The following is a 20,378-nucleotide window of genomic DNA, read 5'->3' on the forward strand; positions in this document are numbered from 1 at the left end:
ATAAATATTGTAATATCACAAGCCCAATGTCCATCAACTGATAAATGTATCAATAAAATGTGGCATATCCAAGCAATGAATATTATTATTCAGCTTTAAAAAGAAAGGAAGTTCTGACACATGCTACAACATGGATGAATGAATGTACCTTGAAAACTTTATGCTAATTGAAATAAACCAGACACAAAAAGGACAAATATTGTGAGATTCCGCTTATATGAGGAACCTAGAGTAGTCAGACTTATAGAGACAGAAAGTTGCCAGAAGCTGGGGAAGGAGGGAATGGGAGTTACTCCTTAATGGGTACAAGGTTTCATTTGGGATCATGGGAAAGTTCTGTAGATGGATATTGGTGAAGATGGAACAACAATGTGAATATATTTACTGCCACTTAAAAGTGGTTAAAATGGTCAAATTTATTTTTTGTATATTTTACCACAACAAAATATCCCCCACCCCCACACCTTTATTATTTGAGAAAATTTCTGGTGATTAAAGTCTGTCTGTCCTCTACCTCCGTCTCTGTACCTAACTAACATTTAGACATTCGCCAATGTCAAGTTTCAGACTTGCTCCCCTGATGTTTCTGAATGTTACATCTTTTCCTTTCACAGTTCAGTTTTCTTTTTTCTGACATTTGAGTACCTGCTATGAGATAGTCACTGAAGATACAAATAGCTCAGAACCTAAGAGAGATTTTGCATGATGTATTTTTAAGAAGATGCATATGAAGTATTCAAAAGAATTCACCCAAAATATTAATTGTAAAATAAATAAGACCATCCCATATTTGATCACAGATAAAGTAACTGTGATACCATTTAAGTGGTTTTCACATTTTTTTCTCTAAAATGAATTTTGTGACTGTTTCATACAATATTATAAACATTTCCTGACTAAAGCAACCTGTAGAATGTAGGTCTCTCAGTTACAGGCCCTCCTTATTCCAAAGATGGGCTAAGAAAACTCCAAAAATCGTTATGGTAGAAGATAGAATCATTTTAAGTGTCATCAGAGAAGGCTCATAGTAGGCTTGAGTTTCAAAGAGAAGAGAGATTATCAGACAGAGGAGTAAGGAACTCTGGTAATTGGCCTTTAAAAGATAGATAAGATTGGATCAGGCAAAGATGTGGGGAAAAGGATGCAAAATAGATAGCTAGAAAGGAGAGCAACTGGTGTTCTTGTAATAAAACCATCAATTTGTTTGCAGTGTACAATATGTATTGGTTTGTAATGGGAATTAGGCTGGTGAGGTATGTTGAGGCCAGTGGTGGAGAGCTCTGTAGGTCATACTGAGGAGTTTGTGTACATTGTATGTGGAGTTTGAGGGACTCCTAGGATGGATCTGTCCAATGGACAACTGGATGCCAGACCTAGAAGAGCAAAGCTAGAGTTGTCACCTTACCTCCATAGAGGTATTAGTTGAAGCTTTTTGACGATTGAGATTGTGAAGGAAGAGGATAAGATAGAACCTCTTAAGCATTTCTTCCTTAGTGGGAAGAAGGTGATGGTGCCAAAAAGGAGCCTTCAAAGAGGTGAGAAAAGAAGGGTAAGAAATAACCTGGTGAGGGAGTGATTAGGAGTGTTATACTGCAAAAAAGGCTTTAAAGAGGCTTGAAAATGAAGGGAAACCCTTGGATTTTGATCTTGACTCTTAGTACCCAGTGGAACTGCACTCAAAGATGTGTCAATTAAAGTATTAAAACATTTTAAGGGTCCCTTGCATTCTCCCTTTCTAGGCCCTTTGTGATACCATGGTCACCTCATTGATGCAGGCATGTGAGAGTGCTTTATTGAAGATAGTACTCGTATTATAGGGGGAGCTTCTGTTTTGATAGAGGCAAACAGATCCATCTGTACTTAATGTTAATGTCTTAAAGTAGGTAAGCAAAGGAGGAAAAAAGGTCTTTGCAAAGAAGGCACATGCAGGACAGATTCTAGACTTCTGTTTTTTTGTTGTAGTTCAGAGCCCAGACTATGTAAATGTTAGAGCAAAATGTAAGTAGCAATGTGAAGAGTCTTATTAGAAACCCAAATATCTACCAAGGAGAGCAAAGAATTATCAAGCTAAGAATATGTTATCCATTTTCATGAAAAGATTTACATTTCATTTGCCTTTAATTTTTTGTTTTGTTTTATCAAATGTTACTGTACTAGATATAGCAAGCATTTGGAGAAGTTTTGGGTGATTGTTGATATGAACCTCTCTTTCTTTTAATCTGGTGCATCTGAACTTACGCCTGGGCAGGTGGTGTACTTATGCACATTACAAACACTTGGGGCTACTTTTATTTTATTCTGTTATCCTCAAGCCAGAAGTACAAGATTGGTTCATTCAACATTAGACCAACTTGATCTCACCAAGCATAGCGCAATAACCTTTCAGTGTGAATGTTTGTGCATAGTAGGAATAGTAATATGTGTCTTGTGGCAAATATTTTTTTAAATGAGGATTCATTTTAAAAAGCATGGAAGTTTAAATATCAGCTATACCTATTCATGTTTATAATTTAATCTGAAGGTAAGATTTTTGTTAAAGGAGACCTCAGGAATTCCGTAGAAGTACTGAAAATCACCCCAGAGGTGGTGGTGGTGGTTTTTAAGAATGTATGGACTATTCTGAGTATACCAAAGAAGAATAAGACCAAGTCAGCAAAAAGTCATCTTTTCTACATTTCTACCTCATACTGTTAAGTAATCATGTTCATCTTCGGTAAAAAGATTCTTACGTGCTCTGGCATCTAGCAGTTTAGGTGAAAAAATTTGTTAAAACTCAGATTTATTTCATTGGAATTTGCTTTATTTTCTGTCTTCTTGAATTATATTTACAATAATGCCCTTAATTTAGGTCTTGGGATTTTGTATACCTTTGGTAGGCCTCTTTCTCCTCTCCCTCTTCATGTGTAATAATTCCCGAAGATCAAATTGAGACCATGAGATTCTGGAATCAGAAAGTTTCTGCCTTTTGCAGCTTATTTGATGGGAGTAAAAATGACTGATGGCACTCTCTCCTGGACCCTTTTGTTCGATTCAGCTATGATTATGGAGCTTATTAGCTGGAGTTACAACCTATTTAAGAGCAGTGCTTACCAGTAATGGGGGCCAAATGATTTTGGAAAGTTCAGACGTACTGGACTCCCTGCAGAAATGAATTTAGCACTGAACATATTGATGCAGAACCGGAACAAGGCTGCTCCAGTGGGACTAAGAGAATTGTGAGCTCTGCAAGAAATGAGTGGGTAGTAGAATTAAAGATCACATAGATGTTTGGCTCAAGGGCAGCCTCAGCTCTGAAGTTCATCAGAGCAATTTAATCAGGCTCAAATGAGTGTTGCCCAGAAAGAAATCAGCCTTCTGTGTGACAAGAAATAGGGTTTATTTCAAAGATTTTTTGTTTCTAGTAATTCTGTGTGGTACAGCTTCCAGGTATGCACTAAAATAAGGCAACTGCTACATTTGATAGGTGATGGCACTTTGGTTTACCTTAGTTCAGAAAATGAAATCTGGAGAAGATTTCTATGTCATGGTCTTTTCCAGAAGGAGCAGGCTACCTGAAAAGTTCCAGCTCTGTCATCTTTTGGGTTAAGCAGGCCAGGATCCACCTTTGGCTGGAGCCACCCAGTGACTCCTTCCATTGTGAAATTATTTTCACACGAAATATATGTGTATCTACAGTGAGAGTAATACAGCACAGCAGTGAAGAACATGAGCTTTAGAATGAGGCACTCCTGGGTTTGAATCCCAGCTTCTCCACTTGCTAGCTGTATCACCTTGAGCAAGTTACTTCAACTTCTGACCCATAGTTTCTTTACCTGTAAAATGAAAATGAGAACTCCCACCTCACAGGATTATGGTAAGAAGTCAATTAAGTGAAGTAATATATTTTAATTGCTTGTCACAATGTCTGCACCTAATAAGTGCTCAATCAGTGGTAGTTGGCTTTATGACTCAGTCTTCATCTTGTCCCTCCTTTGTTTGCCCACTGCTCTGTCTCTTAATAAGAGTATTCACTGATTTAGTGATAAGTGAGGTAAAAACCTTTTAGAGAATCTTTGAATTCAGAAATGGAGAAAGAATAAAGTGTAAACATCTGGAGGCTTCAACAGCTACTGATTGTTAAGAGCCCAAACAAAAACACTCCCTTCTCTACCCCCACGCATCAACACAGTGGGGTATATTGCATTATTAGCCAATCCACATAATTTGACTGCCAGGTTATGGTTTTTCACATATAATGAGAAAAATCTATTAGTTTTTGCCCTTTGTTACTCACTGGCTCTTAAGTTTGCTCAATAATGTATAGGTATTTTTGTTTGACGCTGATAAAGTTCCAAAAGACATATAATAGATCTATTAGGAATTTAATTATTTTCCCCTTCAAGGATCTGGCAGATGGTGTGCCTATGTGTCTCCATATCCATATCTGTGTCCTTATCTGTTTAGCTGTAATCATTTGTGTGTCTGCACACTCGTGTGTGTGTGTGTGTGTGTTTGTTTGTGTGTGTGTGTGTGTGAAGAGAAAATAATGAATGAGAAGGAGGAAATCCAAATTATCAGCTTTATTGATGTCTGGGTATGGACCCAATAATCCCTAAAATGTAGGGCCCCTTGTGTAAAAGCTGGATTGGAGAGGGTTGCCAAGATCCTCTTAAAATGAGCCTCCTAACCTTCTATCCCAAATTTATACCTTGGGACCCTGTTGGGGAGTGTCTGGGCCTGCAGTCTACTTACTAGCCAGCCGCATGGGTGGGAACCACAGATAGTTTTAGTTTGAAAACCTAAAAGATATGAGTAACAGGATAATTGTGAAGACCTGGCTTCAAACATTTGTTTACATACAGAGAAGAAAACTAGCATGGTCTATTTTGGGTATCACAATCTACTGTGCATTTTCTATCATACTCACTAAATTTGGTTTTATGATTAAATGATTTAATATTTAGTGCTTTGAAGATTCTGAGTAACGTATCAGAGCTACATATTACTAATAAGCGAATAATATGTCAAGTGTTTAAAGGCTATTGTTATATTCTTCAGCTTGTACAGAGGAAATAATAAAGGGTAAAGACTGTGTAACTTAAGGTTCGATTTTGGTGAGGAAGCCAGTGCTACAGTCTGTTCTATTTACTGCTTTCTCCCACCCAAGACCCTCCCCCCCCATAACAAGACAAAAACAAAACAGACAACATAAATACGTCAAAGAGCATAACATGCATTGTTGGGATTTCAGATATGTAGATAGAAAATTAGATTAATCTTAAATGATAATTTTAAGTTCCTGGGATAGTGCTTATTGATGTCATTGACAGTATGTGTATGAGAGAGAGAGAAAGATTGCTTTATTTAGGATACCCATGACATCCCTGGACATGTTAACCTTCTGGGGCTTGCCTTGTTTCAGAACATGGGCCCCAGTAGAAAAAGAAGATTGTAGAGTCAGAATTCATGGCAATGTAGGCTTTTTCTAGCATGCAGTACCCATTTCCCAGTTCCAAAGTCTCTTCCACATTTTAGTTATTTGTTACAGCAGCACCGCCCACCTCTCTTCCAATTTTTGTATTAGTCTGCTGGGCTACTATATCAAAATACCATAATCTGGGAAGCTAATGAAAACAAAAATTTATTTTTTACACTTCTGGAGGCTGAGAAGTCCAAGTTTAAGATGCCAGCAGACTCAGTGTCTGGTGAGGACCGACCCACTTTCTGGTTCATCGATGACTCCTTCTAGCTGTGTCCTCACATGGTGGAAGGCGAATGAGCTCTCTTAGACCTTTTCTCTAAATCCCATTCATGAGGGCTCTCAAAAGGCCCCACCTCCTAATACCATCACCTTGATGGTTAGGATTTCAGCATATAAATGGGGGAACATGAACTGTCAGACCACCACCACACTTGTGAAGAAGGGATAGCAGTGCTGTTCTGGGGTTGCAGGAGCAGGGCTAGCACACTTGCGATGGTTGGCTGATAGAACTGGTATGAAAGGAACCATTATGAGGAGAGACTCTGTGGAAGAAAAGGACTGGAGGACTGAGCAGGATAAAATATGGAGAATTGTTTCCTCCTCAGGAAACGCCTCTACCCTGATGTATGTCAACTTTCAGTATCCCCATAGATACTTTACAGGAATTGATACCTCTTTAAACATTTATGTTATTAAAAAATCAGACCAATTGTTGACATAAACCTAACATAGCAGTTGCTATATAAACAGAATATGAAATTTTTATGCTATTGAAGATAAGTTTGTCATTTATATACTATAGCAAGGATAGAAGATGAATTTAAAATCTTGAAAAAGCTACTGTTGACACCATTCAGAATATTACCTTGTTCTTTGAATTGAAATATTAAGATGGCTGTATTGTCAGGATGTGTGTTTCCATGCAAACTGGCTTACGTATAGATGGAATGGGAGAAAATGCTCTACCTAGAGAAAATAATAATAGTTTCTTTTGTTTATGATTATTTTGTGAGAGTAAGGATTGATAGTACTTAAATAGCCCATCCCCTCACCATCAAAATAATTAACTCTCGTGATGATAGAACCATATTTGATCTAATTGAAGGTGCCATCACTTGCAAGATGCAACATTATTTTATGTACCAAAAAGAAAACGTACTAACAATTAAACTGACATGCCATTGATTTTAAGATGCATTTCAATTTCAGAGATGTTAAAATGTGTAAAAATGGGTATCTTGGAATGGATGAAATAGTGTGTGACATTCTCTTGTGATATATATATATGTATATATACACACACACAAATATACTTCTGTTTGGTTATATTCTGTAATATTTTGAATCATTTTTACTGAGTTAGTTTTTATTTATCCTCTAAAATTGCTGTTGACATTTGATACTGTTCATAAAACATGGTATGAATTTGGAGCCTCCACTTAGAAGAGTCCTTAGGAAGCCCCAGTTGCTCAAACTTTCAAAAAAAAAAAAAAAAAAAAAGGGTCAGTGTAAGGAGGCAGACTGACATTAAAGAAACCATTTTTTCCAAAAATGAAAGAACAAAATCAAAGAAAGGAAGGTAGAGGTGAGTACTCTTAATTAGGAGCCAGCAAACTGCTATCTTAATCTGCTAAGAGAAAAGCAGATCATTACTAGTGTATCAAAATTAAGTAGTTTATCTAATTGCATATTTAAAACGCTTCTTGAAAGGTGTCTCTTGGAATTGAATACCCACCCCCCAACTACGTTTTCTTTTGTCATTATAAAATTTACTATATGCTCATTGCAAAACAAAACAAAACAAAAAACTACATAATAATACAGGATGTTATATAGTAAGTGCTCAGTAAATCATGGACATTTTTTACATATCAATACATATCTCCATAGTAGTTTTTGGTGACTGCATAGTATATCATTGTGTGATAAAACATAATTTTTAACCATTTCTCTGTTGATGGACATTTAAATTGCAGTTTTTTATTTTAATAACATGGCTGCCGTGTGCTTTCTTTTTGTCACACTTACCCAGTGATCATTTTAGGATCAATTCCTAGGAGCTAAATTGCTGGATCAAAGGCTATATATCTTTTGATGTTATTAAGTGTGTTGAGAAGGGATCCTTTCCTCTAATATACACCAATAAGGGATATCAACAGTACCCCCCACCCATCTTTACCAAACCGGTTTTAAAAATCCCTTTTTGTTTTTATTAGCATTTGTTAAAAGTATAGTTGAGGCAGAACACCTTTTCACATGTTTTGGCCTTTTCAGAGTGGCTCTTGATAATAGTAAGCACAGAAGGTTAGAAGACCGAAAGGTGTTGAAATGTTCAAGGCTGCTTCCCAGAAGCTCACGAGGTTTTGAGGAAACTTTCTCAAGTTCCTTAAAGAAGATGAAACTGATAAAAACAATCACTGTGACATGGACATGGGATCTAGCTCACTCTCTGTTGGTCTACCATCCTGTACTAGAAAAGAAAACTCAGCCTCATAAAGCCAGGGATGACTCAACAGGTCCTGGCTTGTTTTGAAAATCTGGAATACTAGAAACAAAAACTTTAGACTCCTCGCTGCTTTCTGAGATGCAGAGGTTTAAAGGAGAAGGCAAAAGAGGGCTCCTTTCCTCTGAGTGTGCTGTACTATTTTAATATTGTTTCCTTTTGGATGTATTGAATTTTTTTTTATTGTTTACCATTGTACAAATAACTAGATACTGTGATTTGGCAGTAGTTAACAATAAAATTGCATAGTATGAGTCATGCTAGTTTTTTTTTAGTGGGCAAATGGGGTGTGATTTCTCTGTGGGCCTCTCTGCTTTCAGAGCTCTTAACATTTCAGTCAACGTGGGAATTATATTTGGGATAATTTAGTAAATTCCCATTGAGTATGCTTATACCATGTAATCTTCAGGAACCGTAATGACTGTGTAGTACAGAGTCCATTTCCCAGTTGGTAATTACAAAGCATGTTGGCTTTGAGAACCCCTCAGTATCAGATCTTCATGGCCCCACCCTCATGCCGCCTCCTCTGCTGGGCAGTGTGTGTTTTGTATGAGGCAGGACAGCACTGACAGTGGAAACTCTTTTTTTTAGAGTCAGATCAGACATAAAGTGGACTCTTTTCTCTGCTACTTACTAGCAGTACTCTCATCTTTGGAAATCAGAAGCAACATAATTGCTGAGACAATTTTTTAATGAGGGGAATCATGCAGAACAGTTACACAGTAAGTATCAGTCTTGGCACATATTCCTATTTCCTTATCTATCCCTGAAATCTCTTAACTGCTTTTATGTAGTGATATCTTTTTCAGTCTTGATCTGAATCATACATACATTGACATTTATTTGATACTTAATACAGATAGTTGTCACTTAACATTTGTATATTTCTTTGTTTTCAAACTACCCTCCATTAACACATACATTCATTCATCAAATACTTACTGAGCCACTTCTGTGTATTAGGACCAGAGTAAGATACTGGAATATGTTGAAGAGCAAGAGATGTGGTCACTGCCCTCATGGCACTATGTCCCAGCATGGAAGACCTGCATGCAACAAACCTTGAATTACTAAATGAAAACCTAATGATTGCTATTAACGCCGTAAGGCACTATGGGTGTGGAACAGCTCATAGATGACATGTGAGCTGAAATCTATTGGGGGAATAGGAGTTAGCCGGGTAAGGGTGGGGGCGATAAGTCTTTAGGCAGAGGGAACAGCATATTCAAGGGCTCTGAAATAGGAAAGAGCCTGTTTCAGTGGTTTAATAGAAGATGAGCAAAAAGTCCTGGGAGAATGGAGTGCAGAAAAAGCCCTGGGAGCATGGAGTGCGGAAAGCAGGCCTGCAGAAAGGGTGTTGGTAGAGTGCAAGGTTAAGAGTGCGAGGTTAAGGCTGGAAACCTTGTGTGGGGTGGGGTCTTGAAGGCCTTGTGTGGGATTCTGGTCTTTGACCCAAGAGCAATGGGAAGATCTTGAAGAGTTGAAGGCTTGCCTGTGGAAGACTCATCAGTACAATAGGTAAGTGGAGAAATTCAAAGTGGATCTAGCTTAAGCTGGAATTTGGAGTCCATGGCCTATCTGCATACTGTCACACTTTTGCCCATAAAGTCTTCCAAAAAACAGAACAAAACACTGGGGTGATATTTTCAACTATTCTGTTAACTCTAAAATACTGTGATTATATTAGGATATGAGGAATTTTATTTTCCAAACTACTTAAAGGCATATTTTTAAATTTGAGTTTTTAAATGTATTTAAATTTGTATTTTTAAATGTGAGAGAAGTTTCTAGAATCTTTTAAAATACTGATACTGTGTTTAAAGAGAAAATATTTGTTTTTGAAATGTATTAAAAAATTTAAAATATGCTACTGAATGTAAATGAAGAGTGGTAGGTCCAAAAGTAACATTCCCTAGGAGAGCAGAGTAGACAGTCTCCAAAGTCTTCGTTAGCCTCATAATTCTGTGAACCTGAAGCTGCTCAAGTCAAATACTGAGCGTTTGAATAGAAGCTAGATCCATGGTCTCCTAACTCCAGTTCTGATGCTTATGTACTTGGTTTATTTATTTTGCCACAGGATACCACTTTAATAGCGGCTAGGCATAATGCAAGTAATTTTAGAATTACAGAGGAAGGCACTATAGGGATCATGTGGTTCCGCCTCAATGTCTTCACAAATCAAGAAGGTAAGGACACGATAGCTGCCCAGTTAATTTTTATCTGAAGAGAGCTTTGATCATAGGAGCCCCTCTCTAAGGCAGTGTGTTGGAAACTCCCAGCATCACTTCATTTCTCATAAGAATCAGGATTTTTACATTAATCTCCAGAATCAAAATACAAGATAAATAAATGTTTGCTTTACCTGGCAGAACCTCCCCTTGATTTACTGTGAATATTGTCTGCCTTGATTTCTTTTTCTTTTTGTCTCACCTCTGCATATTGTTGCCTTGCCATTTTTGCTCCTTATGAGATTTGCTGGATCTCTATTTATACCTCTTAAGCTTCGTGAGCTTCATGGGCAGCGTCAGAACTTAGGGAAATGTTGGGAATAGAAGGAAGTCCTGTGATGGCTCCTGCTGCTCTTCCACCTTATTTGCCTTCTGTGCCAGGCTTTGGAGTTACAGCGATGAATGACTTATGCTCCTTAGCCACAGAGTCTCATAATCTGCATAAATTATTATTTATTTATAGTGTACTTCCATATCTTTACACGCTTTAGGAATATTAGAAGTACAGTGTTTCCTGTTAAAAATGCCCACTGAGAAAAAGCCAAGTCAGATATTATTGAATTGACAAGCAAATTATTAGGTTAATGAAATGAAATAAGGATGTAGCTCCTCCTATCAGTGTAGTGTTTTGTTGACCACATTCTTCTTTGTCCACCCAAATACTAGAATAAAATGTCCCAAAGTAAAATTAAAATAACATTCTCACCCACAAGAGTTAGGGAGAAGGAAAGTAATATTGATCTTTAATGTTATTTATTATGCATATTTTTGCATAAAATCGCTTCTCGTTTTTGTTTGGACAAGTGAGTTAAATGAGTCTTTAAGGTTAAGAAGGATAGGGAACCCACAAGAGATGACTTTTTTTGGTGTGACTGAAAAATGCTATGTAATAAGGATTTAAAAACCCTATCTGCAGAAATCATAAGTGGTGAAACTGATATTTCAGCTCTTAGATATTCCCAGTGGTGCTTTGATCTTAGATGTTGCAAAAGTGTTGATTTGATTCTGGCTATAGCTGAAGGAGGGGAGTTCCTGCTTATTAGCTAAATAGTAAAATAAACCTCTAAAGTTGAGACAGGGTAAAAACTAAACTAAATACTTCTCTGAAGTAGCAGAAGGGTGCAATTTTTGCCATTTTTATTAAGACTCTTTACCCAAGGTGTCCTCTTTGTTACAGATTTAATACTTGCAGTCCTCAGATTTCAGAATCATTCACCTGGTCTGAGGATTTTTTTTCTTCCTCCCAACTTTGGTCAGCCTGTTGTTCTTCGTCTTCAGACTTTTTTTTCCTCTGTATTACTAACCTCTTATTGGAGATTATTAGGTGCTCTTAAGTAAGAGGGGAGGAAGGCCAAAGGAGAAGGAAAATGAAGATGCTTGAAGACCCTGGAAGAAGGCAGGAGAGGGAAGACCTGGGGAGATGGAGATAAAAGATGGGTAAATGAAGACAGATGGAAGAACAATGCAGTAGGGAGGCCTGGAACAGTTCTGAAACTGAGCTAGTGAGAGTGCATGTAAAATAGGGCTCTGGTGGAAGATCTCTAGCAAAAGTGGCATAAATCAATGATGAGTAAATTAATAGGGCAATTTTGCAAATGGGACTCACTCATTTAAACTAAGTGTAATACATCATGAGTGATTTAGAGAAAATGTAACCCATAGGGCATACCTTTTAATCTACCCAGGACCCAGTAGAGAATGCTGTCCCTTCAAGGGTAAAATGGTGTAAAATCAGAGCATAGGTATGTCTGTTCACTTTAACAGTGTTCATAAGACAGATTCTGAGCAATGTGAAAATTAACCAGCCTTCCAAGCTTAGGTTGTGATGATAGATTGATACGAAGCTTAATGTGTTCTAAACTTCTCCCTACGTACATAAAATATTTCTTTGCGAAGTGTTTTTAAAGTGCTTATTTAAATAGGTTAACATTCATGACTGCCACAGATGTGAGTGAAAGTGAAATGAGTCGCTGCACATGCGATCAGAGGGACATGTGAGTTTTCAGTGGGTTGTAATCACATAAGCATCCAGTGCTGTTGGAAGATGCATAAGAGTGTTCTGAGACCAGGAGAGAAAATTCTCATCCATGTGCTCCCATTTCTTTCGTTTATATATCCATCCTTCACGCATTCAGGAGATGCTGATGCTCATTCAAGAGACATTGACAGCCTGCTGTGTAGGAAGTACTGAGGAATGTCTTAGGGGCTGCTGCTTCTACCAGAAACAGAAACATTGGAATTACGTTCTTCATGCTCTCTTGCCAATGTTCTTGTAGGGAGGTAATGAGGAAGAGAACACTAGGATTGGAGAGAAGTCTTAGTTTATATAGAGCTTTTAGGATTCCAAGTCCACTGTTTTTTTTTTTGTTTGTTTGTTTGTTTGTTTTTGATTCAGAAAATAGACACTCAGAAAGGTCAAGTGCCAAAGACCAGAGCTAGTTGTAGTGTTGAGGATTAGGTGATTGTAGACTTCTAAGTCACTATTAGAATTTATAGTCTTTGTCTTCATGAAGGACGTTAGAGATACAATCTTTAATCATTAGTGATTAGAGATGGCAATAGTGGCAATTAGATGTTAGTATGTATGTAAGCTCTTCTGTTATAGGGAAAGCAAACAAATAACCCCAATTCTTTAGTAAATTCTGGACCTGAAAACTGGAAAACAGACCTAATTTAATAAGAGGCGCTGCCTACTTTTTGTATGTGAAACCACAGTACGCTTGAAAACTTCTGTCACTGATGGGGAAAATGACATTATTCCAAGTCTTGCATCTTGTAACAAAGCAGCTAAACTTCTTTATTTAACTAAGCTAAACTAAGCCAGGATTCCAGGGAGTGTAGAAACCAGCAAATGTTTGTGGCATACCTAACATATGAAGAGTCATGATTTAAAACATGCAAAGAAACTGATCACAAGAGATTTCTCAAAGTATGTCTTAGAGGTAAGTAGCACCAATTTTAAAATTCTGTGGTAAATGATCATAAGTTTTTGTTTTTCTGTGTGAAGAAGTCCCAAGTCCATAAAACAAATTTGTAATGATGTCAAATAAAAAAACACACAGCACAGCATTATATTGGAGGCACTCAATATGCTTTTGAATCGTGGGATTTTCATGTTTGCATTTCAGAGATCAGGGAAGACATGCCTTTGAGAGGACGTGTGTCTTAAATCTGGAAATGATATAAAGAGGGATATCAGCAAAATTTAACCCTGTCTCCATAATAGGGAGTTTCTGCTCTGTTCTCAGATTGCTGAGAGGATTCTAGTTCAGTTTAGTTTGGTCATTCACATTTGAATTCCAAGACTCTGTATGACATAGATTCTGCTGACCACTGTTAGCTCAAACATTCCCTTCCTTCTCACTTGCATTGTGTTTTAGTTTAACCTTCATTTGTCCCTCTTTTCTCCACTCCTCACTTCCCAATTCAGGTATCAGATCCTTTGACAATTGTTAACCTGCCAATTTGGGATTGTTTGGCATGAAGCTATGACTGTAGCATTTCTTCTAATAAATTAGATTTTTAAAAGAGTGCTGCCTGCCAAGAAGCAAAGTCATTACATAGTGTGTATATTTTCAATTCATTGCTATAAAAATCTCCTTAGCCAAACATGATAGGCAGTAAAAATAATTTTAAAATAACCATGCCACCTCTAGATTTTGAAATCATTAAGCTGAAGATAGGTGGTCCAATTTTACTCTATTTCCATCTTTCTTACATGGTATGATACTTGCAGTATGAAACTGCTAAATATCTTATATCTGTAGCTGATGTATTTATCTGCCTAAATATACATTTCTCCAATGGAATATTCTACAGAATTGTGCTTTTCTTTTATAGCTGGAAATTAATTTTATAACTGTTGGACATCCATCATTGTATTCAATCAGCACTCATATAAAAAAGTACTTGGAATGACCTGTGTTAACTTTAGTAGTTCCTCTGTTTGGACTAAACAGAAGAATATTATGTGAATAAACTGGAGAATTGTATTAGAAGTAAATGTTTTTTTATTTACTATTATAGTTATTTTTACCCTATGGCTGTCAAAAGGCAATTTAATAGGAATAAAAGTGATGGCTAGATGGAGGGGTGGGAAAACAACTTTGCAAATCATGCATGTTCAGGTAGTTGCTGAGATTGTTTATAAAATTGCCACTGCAGTTCCTGATAGCCAAGACAATGAAAGGGCCACAAAAATCAACCACATTGTAGAATGATAAATTAGATAAAATAAAATAAATTGGATACATTTTAAAAATAAATAAATAAATAAAAATTAATTACTCTGTGCAAAAAAATAAAATAAAATTGCCGCTGAGGTTTCTGATAGCCAAGACAGTGGAAGAATGTGATAATTCCTATTTTCAGATAAGATAATTAGCTTTTCATTTTGGTTTTGGGGGTGGAATAGAGGGAAGGAATATAATTTTGCCTAAGTTCTAAACCCTTATAAAAATGTATCAGATGGATTTTAGAAGTCACTGAAGGGTATGATTGTCAATGTCCTCAGTTATAGATTCTTAGAAAATGCAGACAAGGAATTCATGTTACTCGTTTTAGTTCTAACCTTTGATGAAAGATCAGGTCATTACATTGAAGCTTAAGTAAGCAAAGGCATTCTTCAGGTGATATGGTTCATTCTAATCTTCTGGTGGTGTTCATATTCCATCCCAATGATGAAACAGATTAGTAATCTTGAAAAATCATATGAGTTGGTGAGATGAGCCTGGTGAAATTTTGGTCCAGATGGAAAGCCACCCGCTCTTTCAGAAGGGGACTGCAGAGGTGAAGTAGTATAAACAAAACTATAATTGACACTTTGAAGGTGCTGCTTTAGGGTGATGCCATTATTTGTGGTATCAGATTTTTCAGCGTGGTCAGGACTGAGAACTGAATTTTTAAGATTAATTTAAATTATTTGTATTTTTCTTCATTTCTTCTGACTCATAGGATTGATTTTGTGGACTTTCTAGTAGTCTTTGGGCACTCCAAAAGTTAATTTTTGCTTCTTTAATGAACATTTATTGCTTTTACCTTATGCCAGGCATTGTGCTAGATTTGGGGAGTACAGTAGTCAGGTTTTTCTTGCCTTCATGGAGTCTCTGGTCAAATAACTTTGGTTCTTACATCTCTTTTTCATGTCCTGAGACATATCATGGTTACCTACACAGAATTTAGTTACTGTAAAGTCTTCATTACCTGTTTTACACTCTCATCCAAAATGCTTATGTGAAAGTATAGTCAGAGCCACTCAATTTCACTCACAAGTGAAACTTTAGATCCTAGAGTTTCTAATGGTTTCTGATTATGTAAAAGTACGTTTGTTTCAGGAGTCAGAAGTGATTAAAATGTTCCAGGAAGCATACCATCAGCCCCCCTCTCCTAGATGTGTCACCAACTCAGCAGCAAGGCTTTTTTCTTTCTTTTAAAGTTATATAGTTTATAAAGAGGAATACAATGTTAGCGTAAGCTTCCAAGTGAAGGATAAGATTCGTGATTGAGGTGGAGACTGGAGTGGACTTTGTGAAAGGGCACTAGCAAATGAGACACTAAAGGAATACATAGGTATCTTCCTCCAGTTATTCTGATTTTTCTTTAGTCATGGTTGTGAGATGGTTACCATCTGGTTAGATAAGGAGTTTAAAAATGCTTCAGAGAGCAGATGGTCTTTGGATTGGTCACTTAATGCTCTGTTTCAGCCTAAATCAAAATGGCACTCCTCTGAGTGAGCAAGCCATGGGGACATGTGTTTGGACCTCGTGCAGCTTCCTGTTAACAGCATAAATACAGCATTGTTGTAAAGCACTTTATATTAACAAAGCACCGTCACAGACACGTCATCTTTGTCTTGCATGTTGCCTTTGTGCATGTTATCCTCATTGCCTAGCATGCCCTCTCTCCCTGCCTTTTCTGCTTAGCAAGCACCTTTTTATCAGTCAAGGCATACACCAACTCTGCAGAGTCTCTTGCAACCCTCTGAGCAGGTAGATGGTTCCTTCCCTGTTCTTACCCAAGTCTTTGTGCTTACCTCCATTATAGCACTGATGTCATCCATGTTGACGTGATTTGTTCACATCGGTGTCTCCCCTCTAGACTGTGAGTCTCTCAAGTGTAGGGAAGCTGTGTGGTCTCCATTTTATTTCCTAGTGCTGCTGTAACAAGTGTACGGGGCGGGGGGGGGGGGCTTTGTAAATAAAGGTGAATACTGTATGGGGTGAACGTTAGAAGAGCTTAAGCTACTACCTAAGTCAGGATACTTAGTACGTGGCAGCTGAGAGTAAAACTTAGGTCTCCTCACTCCCATTTTTATTTGGTTTATAAGTTAGTTGCTCCTCCGAAGACAAGCCATTCACCATCACATTCATGTTGTTCCACCCATCATAGGTACTTCACGGTAAATGTGAGAGACAAAGGAGGAAGTCTTTGTCAGAATGAGGACATTGCAGTTCTGTCATGTCTGAACCCTTGCCATGTGAAGTTGCAAATTGGTATAACAGGGATATGGACAAACTTGTGAGTGGTAGAGCCATTCCTTTTGCTCTGTCTTTTCTCCCCACTCCTACTTGCCACATTCCTTGTCATCCTTTGTGAATGTGCACTGATGTCCCCATCTCAGGGACATTATTCTTTTCCGTACAGAGCATCTGGAGAGTACCCTGCTGCTCCTTACTGCCCTCCATGTACTGTCCTGCTGAAAATTTGTTACTTTAGTTATACCAGCGTTTAAAAACACGCTGTCTACCTAATGATCCACCTCTTTGACATATTAGCATTTGAGTGATTGAAGCTCTGTGTGGTGTGGAGTGTCAGATGGTAGATAAAGACTATAGAAGCAGATATCTGCGGGCCGGGAGGCATTCCTGGCACCCCTAAAACTACCCTGCTGGGGATCATCCCATCCTGTGATGAACAAACCTTAGTTATTTAGTAGGAAGTTTCTGTGCTGCATAGTAGGATATATATATGAAGCACAATACAATGTTTATGTGAGAATAATGTAGATTATTTTAATCTAGGCTGTAGAACCTGTCTGAAAATGGGTTTTAAAGCCTTGTGTAATTGCCTTTTCTTTGTGTTTGCATAGAAGGCATTGCGTAGCTGGAAGATGATAGCAATTATAATTTATTATGCTGTAATTGTTACCTAAATGTTTTTGAATAAGCAAAAATCACATCTGTTTAAGAATAAGTTGCACAGCAAGAGAATTCCCTTTGAAATGAATGCCGTGTTCTCATATTCTGTAACTGTACACATAAAACAACATATTTATTTCCCCACTGAGTCCATTACATTCCCAAGTCAAACTGCATCCTCTCTTCCCTTCCCATATTAAACCCTTTGATTTAATGGAGGTTTTAACTACTGGTTCTTTAGGGAATTTTCAGTAGGCTTTGCACAGATTAGGTTATTGGAAAGTATAGTTATTTGCTTGTAAAGTGGCAGTTCTGTGTCAAAATTGATTTTCTCTGGAGCTGCAACAGTAAAAAAGATAAGCTTCTGCTTTGCATCCAAAATGCCCTGATGTTCCTACCATGATCGTTTTTCCTTTGCTTCTTACTCAGCGCCATTTGGTTACAGGCTGGTTTGGACAGTCAGATGTGAGCACATGTAGCCCAGAAGACTTTGATATGCAGTGGTGATAATAGACAAGGCCTCTCTTCTGTTCTGGTTGCCACTGGTCTGTGACAGCCAGTGTTCTGGGCATGGTGAGCACAGTGTTTCTTTCATTTTCTATTAAATAGGAAATGCATAAGCCTGGAATGGTTTTCTTTGTTCCACAGAAATGTAGCAGTTGAAATAATTACCTTGCCATGCCCGGACTAACAGAATTTATCTTCCATTATAGATCTTGAAGACATACGCAAGGATAGTTTACTCCTCTGTGTTTACTAGGCTACTCACTTAGAAATGATTTCACTGTGTAAAAGAGAGCAGTCATAGCTGGTGGCATAGCCTAGAAAAGCTTTGATAGCTAGGAAGATGAAGGGTAGAAGTATATTCTCTATTTTTTTGCTCCGTGCTCATAAAATAGAATTGGAGTTTATGTGAATAGCAGGCAGCCTTATTTTATTTTTTATACCCCAGTTGCAAGTTACGGGCCCTTTAGGATGGGCTTTAATTGCTGATCTTATGTGCTGCCATACAGCATATATTCATCTATTCAGTGACATTCTAGTGGCCCTCAAGAGATGAGAATCTTATTCTGGTCAGAGTCAGCCTGGGTGACTAAGATGAGCTGTATTAGTCCGTCCTCCCTCAGACCTAGTGGTGGCTACAATCTTTGCATGTCATTGGGGGATACTGTCCTGTCTATGTTGTTCTACAATGCTAACTCATAGTGTTCACTTTTATTTTTAAATCTCAGTTATATCTCTATTCTGATTTCAGGTCACATGTCCTTTATAGATTTTGCTTCTTTTGTTTTGTGGGTTTTATTTTTTGGGTTTGAATCTCTAGTTTACAACCTAAATACTGTTCCATGCTACATATTTCATTCACTTAAGTCTCCTGGCTTTGATCATCAAAACATTACTGTATTGCCTTGTGTCCAACTCAGCTGTTCCCACTTCAGTATCTGGCTTTTACTACCTGCTCATAGGCAATAACCCCTGTTCATATTCTTACGAAATCTGATTCTTCCTTAAGGTTACTAGTCTCAAGCATTGATGCATCTGTGAAGGTGTGTGACTTTAGGTTTGGAAGCTTCAAAAAGAAAACAAACTGTGCTTCTCTATTTATGTTTCAAGTTGCGTTTGACAGCCTAATGTTTCATAATATGGATTTAAAGAGTTGAATCAGAAAGCCTAGAATTTTAGTTCATCTTAGTTCATAATCTTTCATCCTTTTTATCCATCTGCCCATCCATCAATCCACACAGTAGTTAGCATACATTATTGATAACATCCAATTTTCTAAATACAGTGAATACAAAAAGAGAATGAGGCATGCACCTTCCCTTTGCAATGACAAAACTAAAGCCACGAGAACTGGAGCTGTTTGCGGAGCCATGTAGCTGGTCTGTGACAAACGAGAGACCAGATTCCAGTTCTGGAGAGATCTTCTTCACACTAGCTCCCTAAGGTCAGCTCTGTTTTTGCCTTCATGATTCCTGTCTTCATAGTTCTTATAGGAGTAGATTCAGAGTCCCCAGACATTTGTGATTTGGAGGTGTCATGTAGTTGAAGAATTGGAGAGCACCAATGGGAACAGTCATCTTTGTGTTTTCTTTAGCAGATAGATACCATGCTTGTCGCTTTGAAAAATATTCAGAGTCACTTATATTTAGTATAGTACAATTGAAAAGAATTTTTACATTTTTGAGAGACATGCAGAGTACAATGAAGCAAATTAAAGTAACAACTATTTTAGTACTCTTTATTGTATTTCCTTTGAGTAGATATAATATATAATGGTATTTTTGGCACATATGTACAGTTTTGTGCCCTACCTCCTTTGTTTAACATTATACAATCAGTATCTTCCCACATCATGCAATATTTTTTGGAACCACAGTAATTAATGACAAGTTATTTCAAAGTATAAGTATTATTTATAGCCATTATCATATATGTATTTAACTTTTTCTTCTACATTTAGGTTGTTTCTAATTTTTCACCTCCTTTTGTTAAATCATTGTACACATCTGTCATCGTTTCCTTAGGATAAATTTCTGTGAGTTCTAATACTGCATCTAAGAAAATGAACATATTAAGGCTATTGATAGGTTTTTTCTGGGTATACTTTTAACCCTCTCTTACATTACCCAGAATCCAAAGCACGGAATCCTTGACCTGGTGGCCAGAGTATTTAATATCTTAAGTTTAGGAAAGAGTACTTTTTTGGCCAAATGTAGCCACAGGACTTCTTTCAAGCAAAGAAGTCTTCTGCACAGCTATGCAAGAATCCTCTTTAGAGAGTACTTCCTGTTGAAGGAGGTTTCAGAGAGGAGATGACGTTTGATCTAAGTCTTGAAGTTAGAGCTCAAAAAGTTATGAAGAAGAAGATGAATTTTCTTAGCAGGACAAACAAGATATTCAGAAGGAAGAAACTGTTAGAACTGTATAGACTCTTAGAGGATATTTATTTTAGTGATATAAAATATTTTAACAAAATATGTTTTTCAACCCAATATTGTCTAGCCAATCAATACTGCAAACTGATCAAAGTGGAGAGTCTCCAGTTT

General features: G+C 37.3%; 1 protein-coding gene across 3 annotated transcripts in view; it reads left to right on the plus strand.

Moving 5' to 3' along the window:
* The window catches only part of AUTS2 (activator of transcription and developmental regulator AUTS2), a 1,156,454-nt gene that overhangs the window by 689,645 nt on the left and 446,431 nt on the right, over positions 1–20,378 (plus strand). Inside the window, exon 5 of one of the 3 annotated variants that reach the window (XM_063091351.1) lies at positions 13,321–13,344. The exons of the other annotated variants lie outside the window; for them this stretch is intronic. Coding sequence (XP_062947421.1) covers positions 13,321–13,344 — 24 coding nt within the window. Of the gene's footprint in view, positions 1–13,320; positions 13,345–20,378 lie in introns of those variants that run through there. 3 annotated transcript variants of the gene reach the window in all.

The sequence above is a fragment of the Cynocephalus volans genome, chromosome 3 (assembly GCF_027409185.1).
Source record: "Cynocephalus volans isolate mCynVol1 chromosome 3, mCynVol1.pri, whole genome shotgun sequence".
Lineage (NCBI taxonomy): Eukaryota > Metazoa > Chordata > Mammalia > Dermoptera > Cynocephalidae > Cynocephalus > Cynocephalus volans.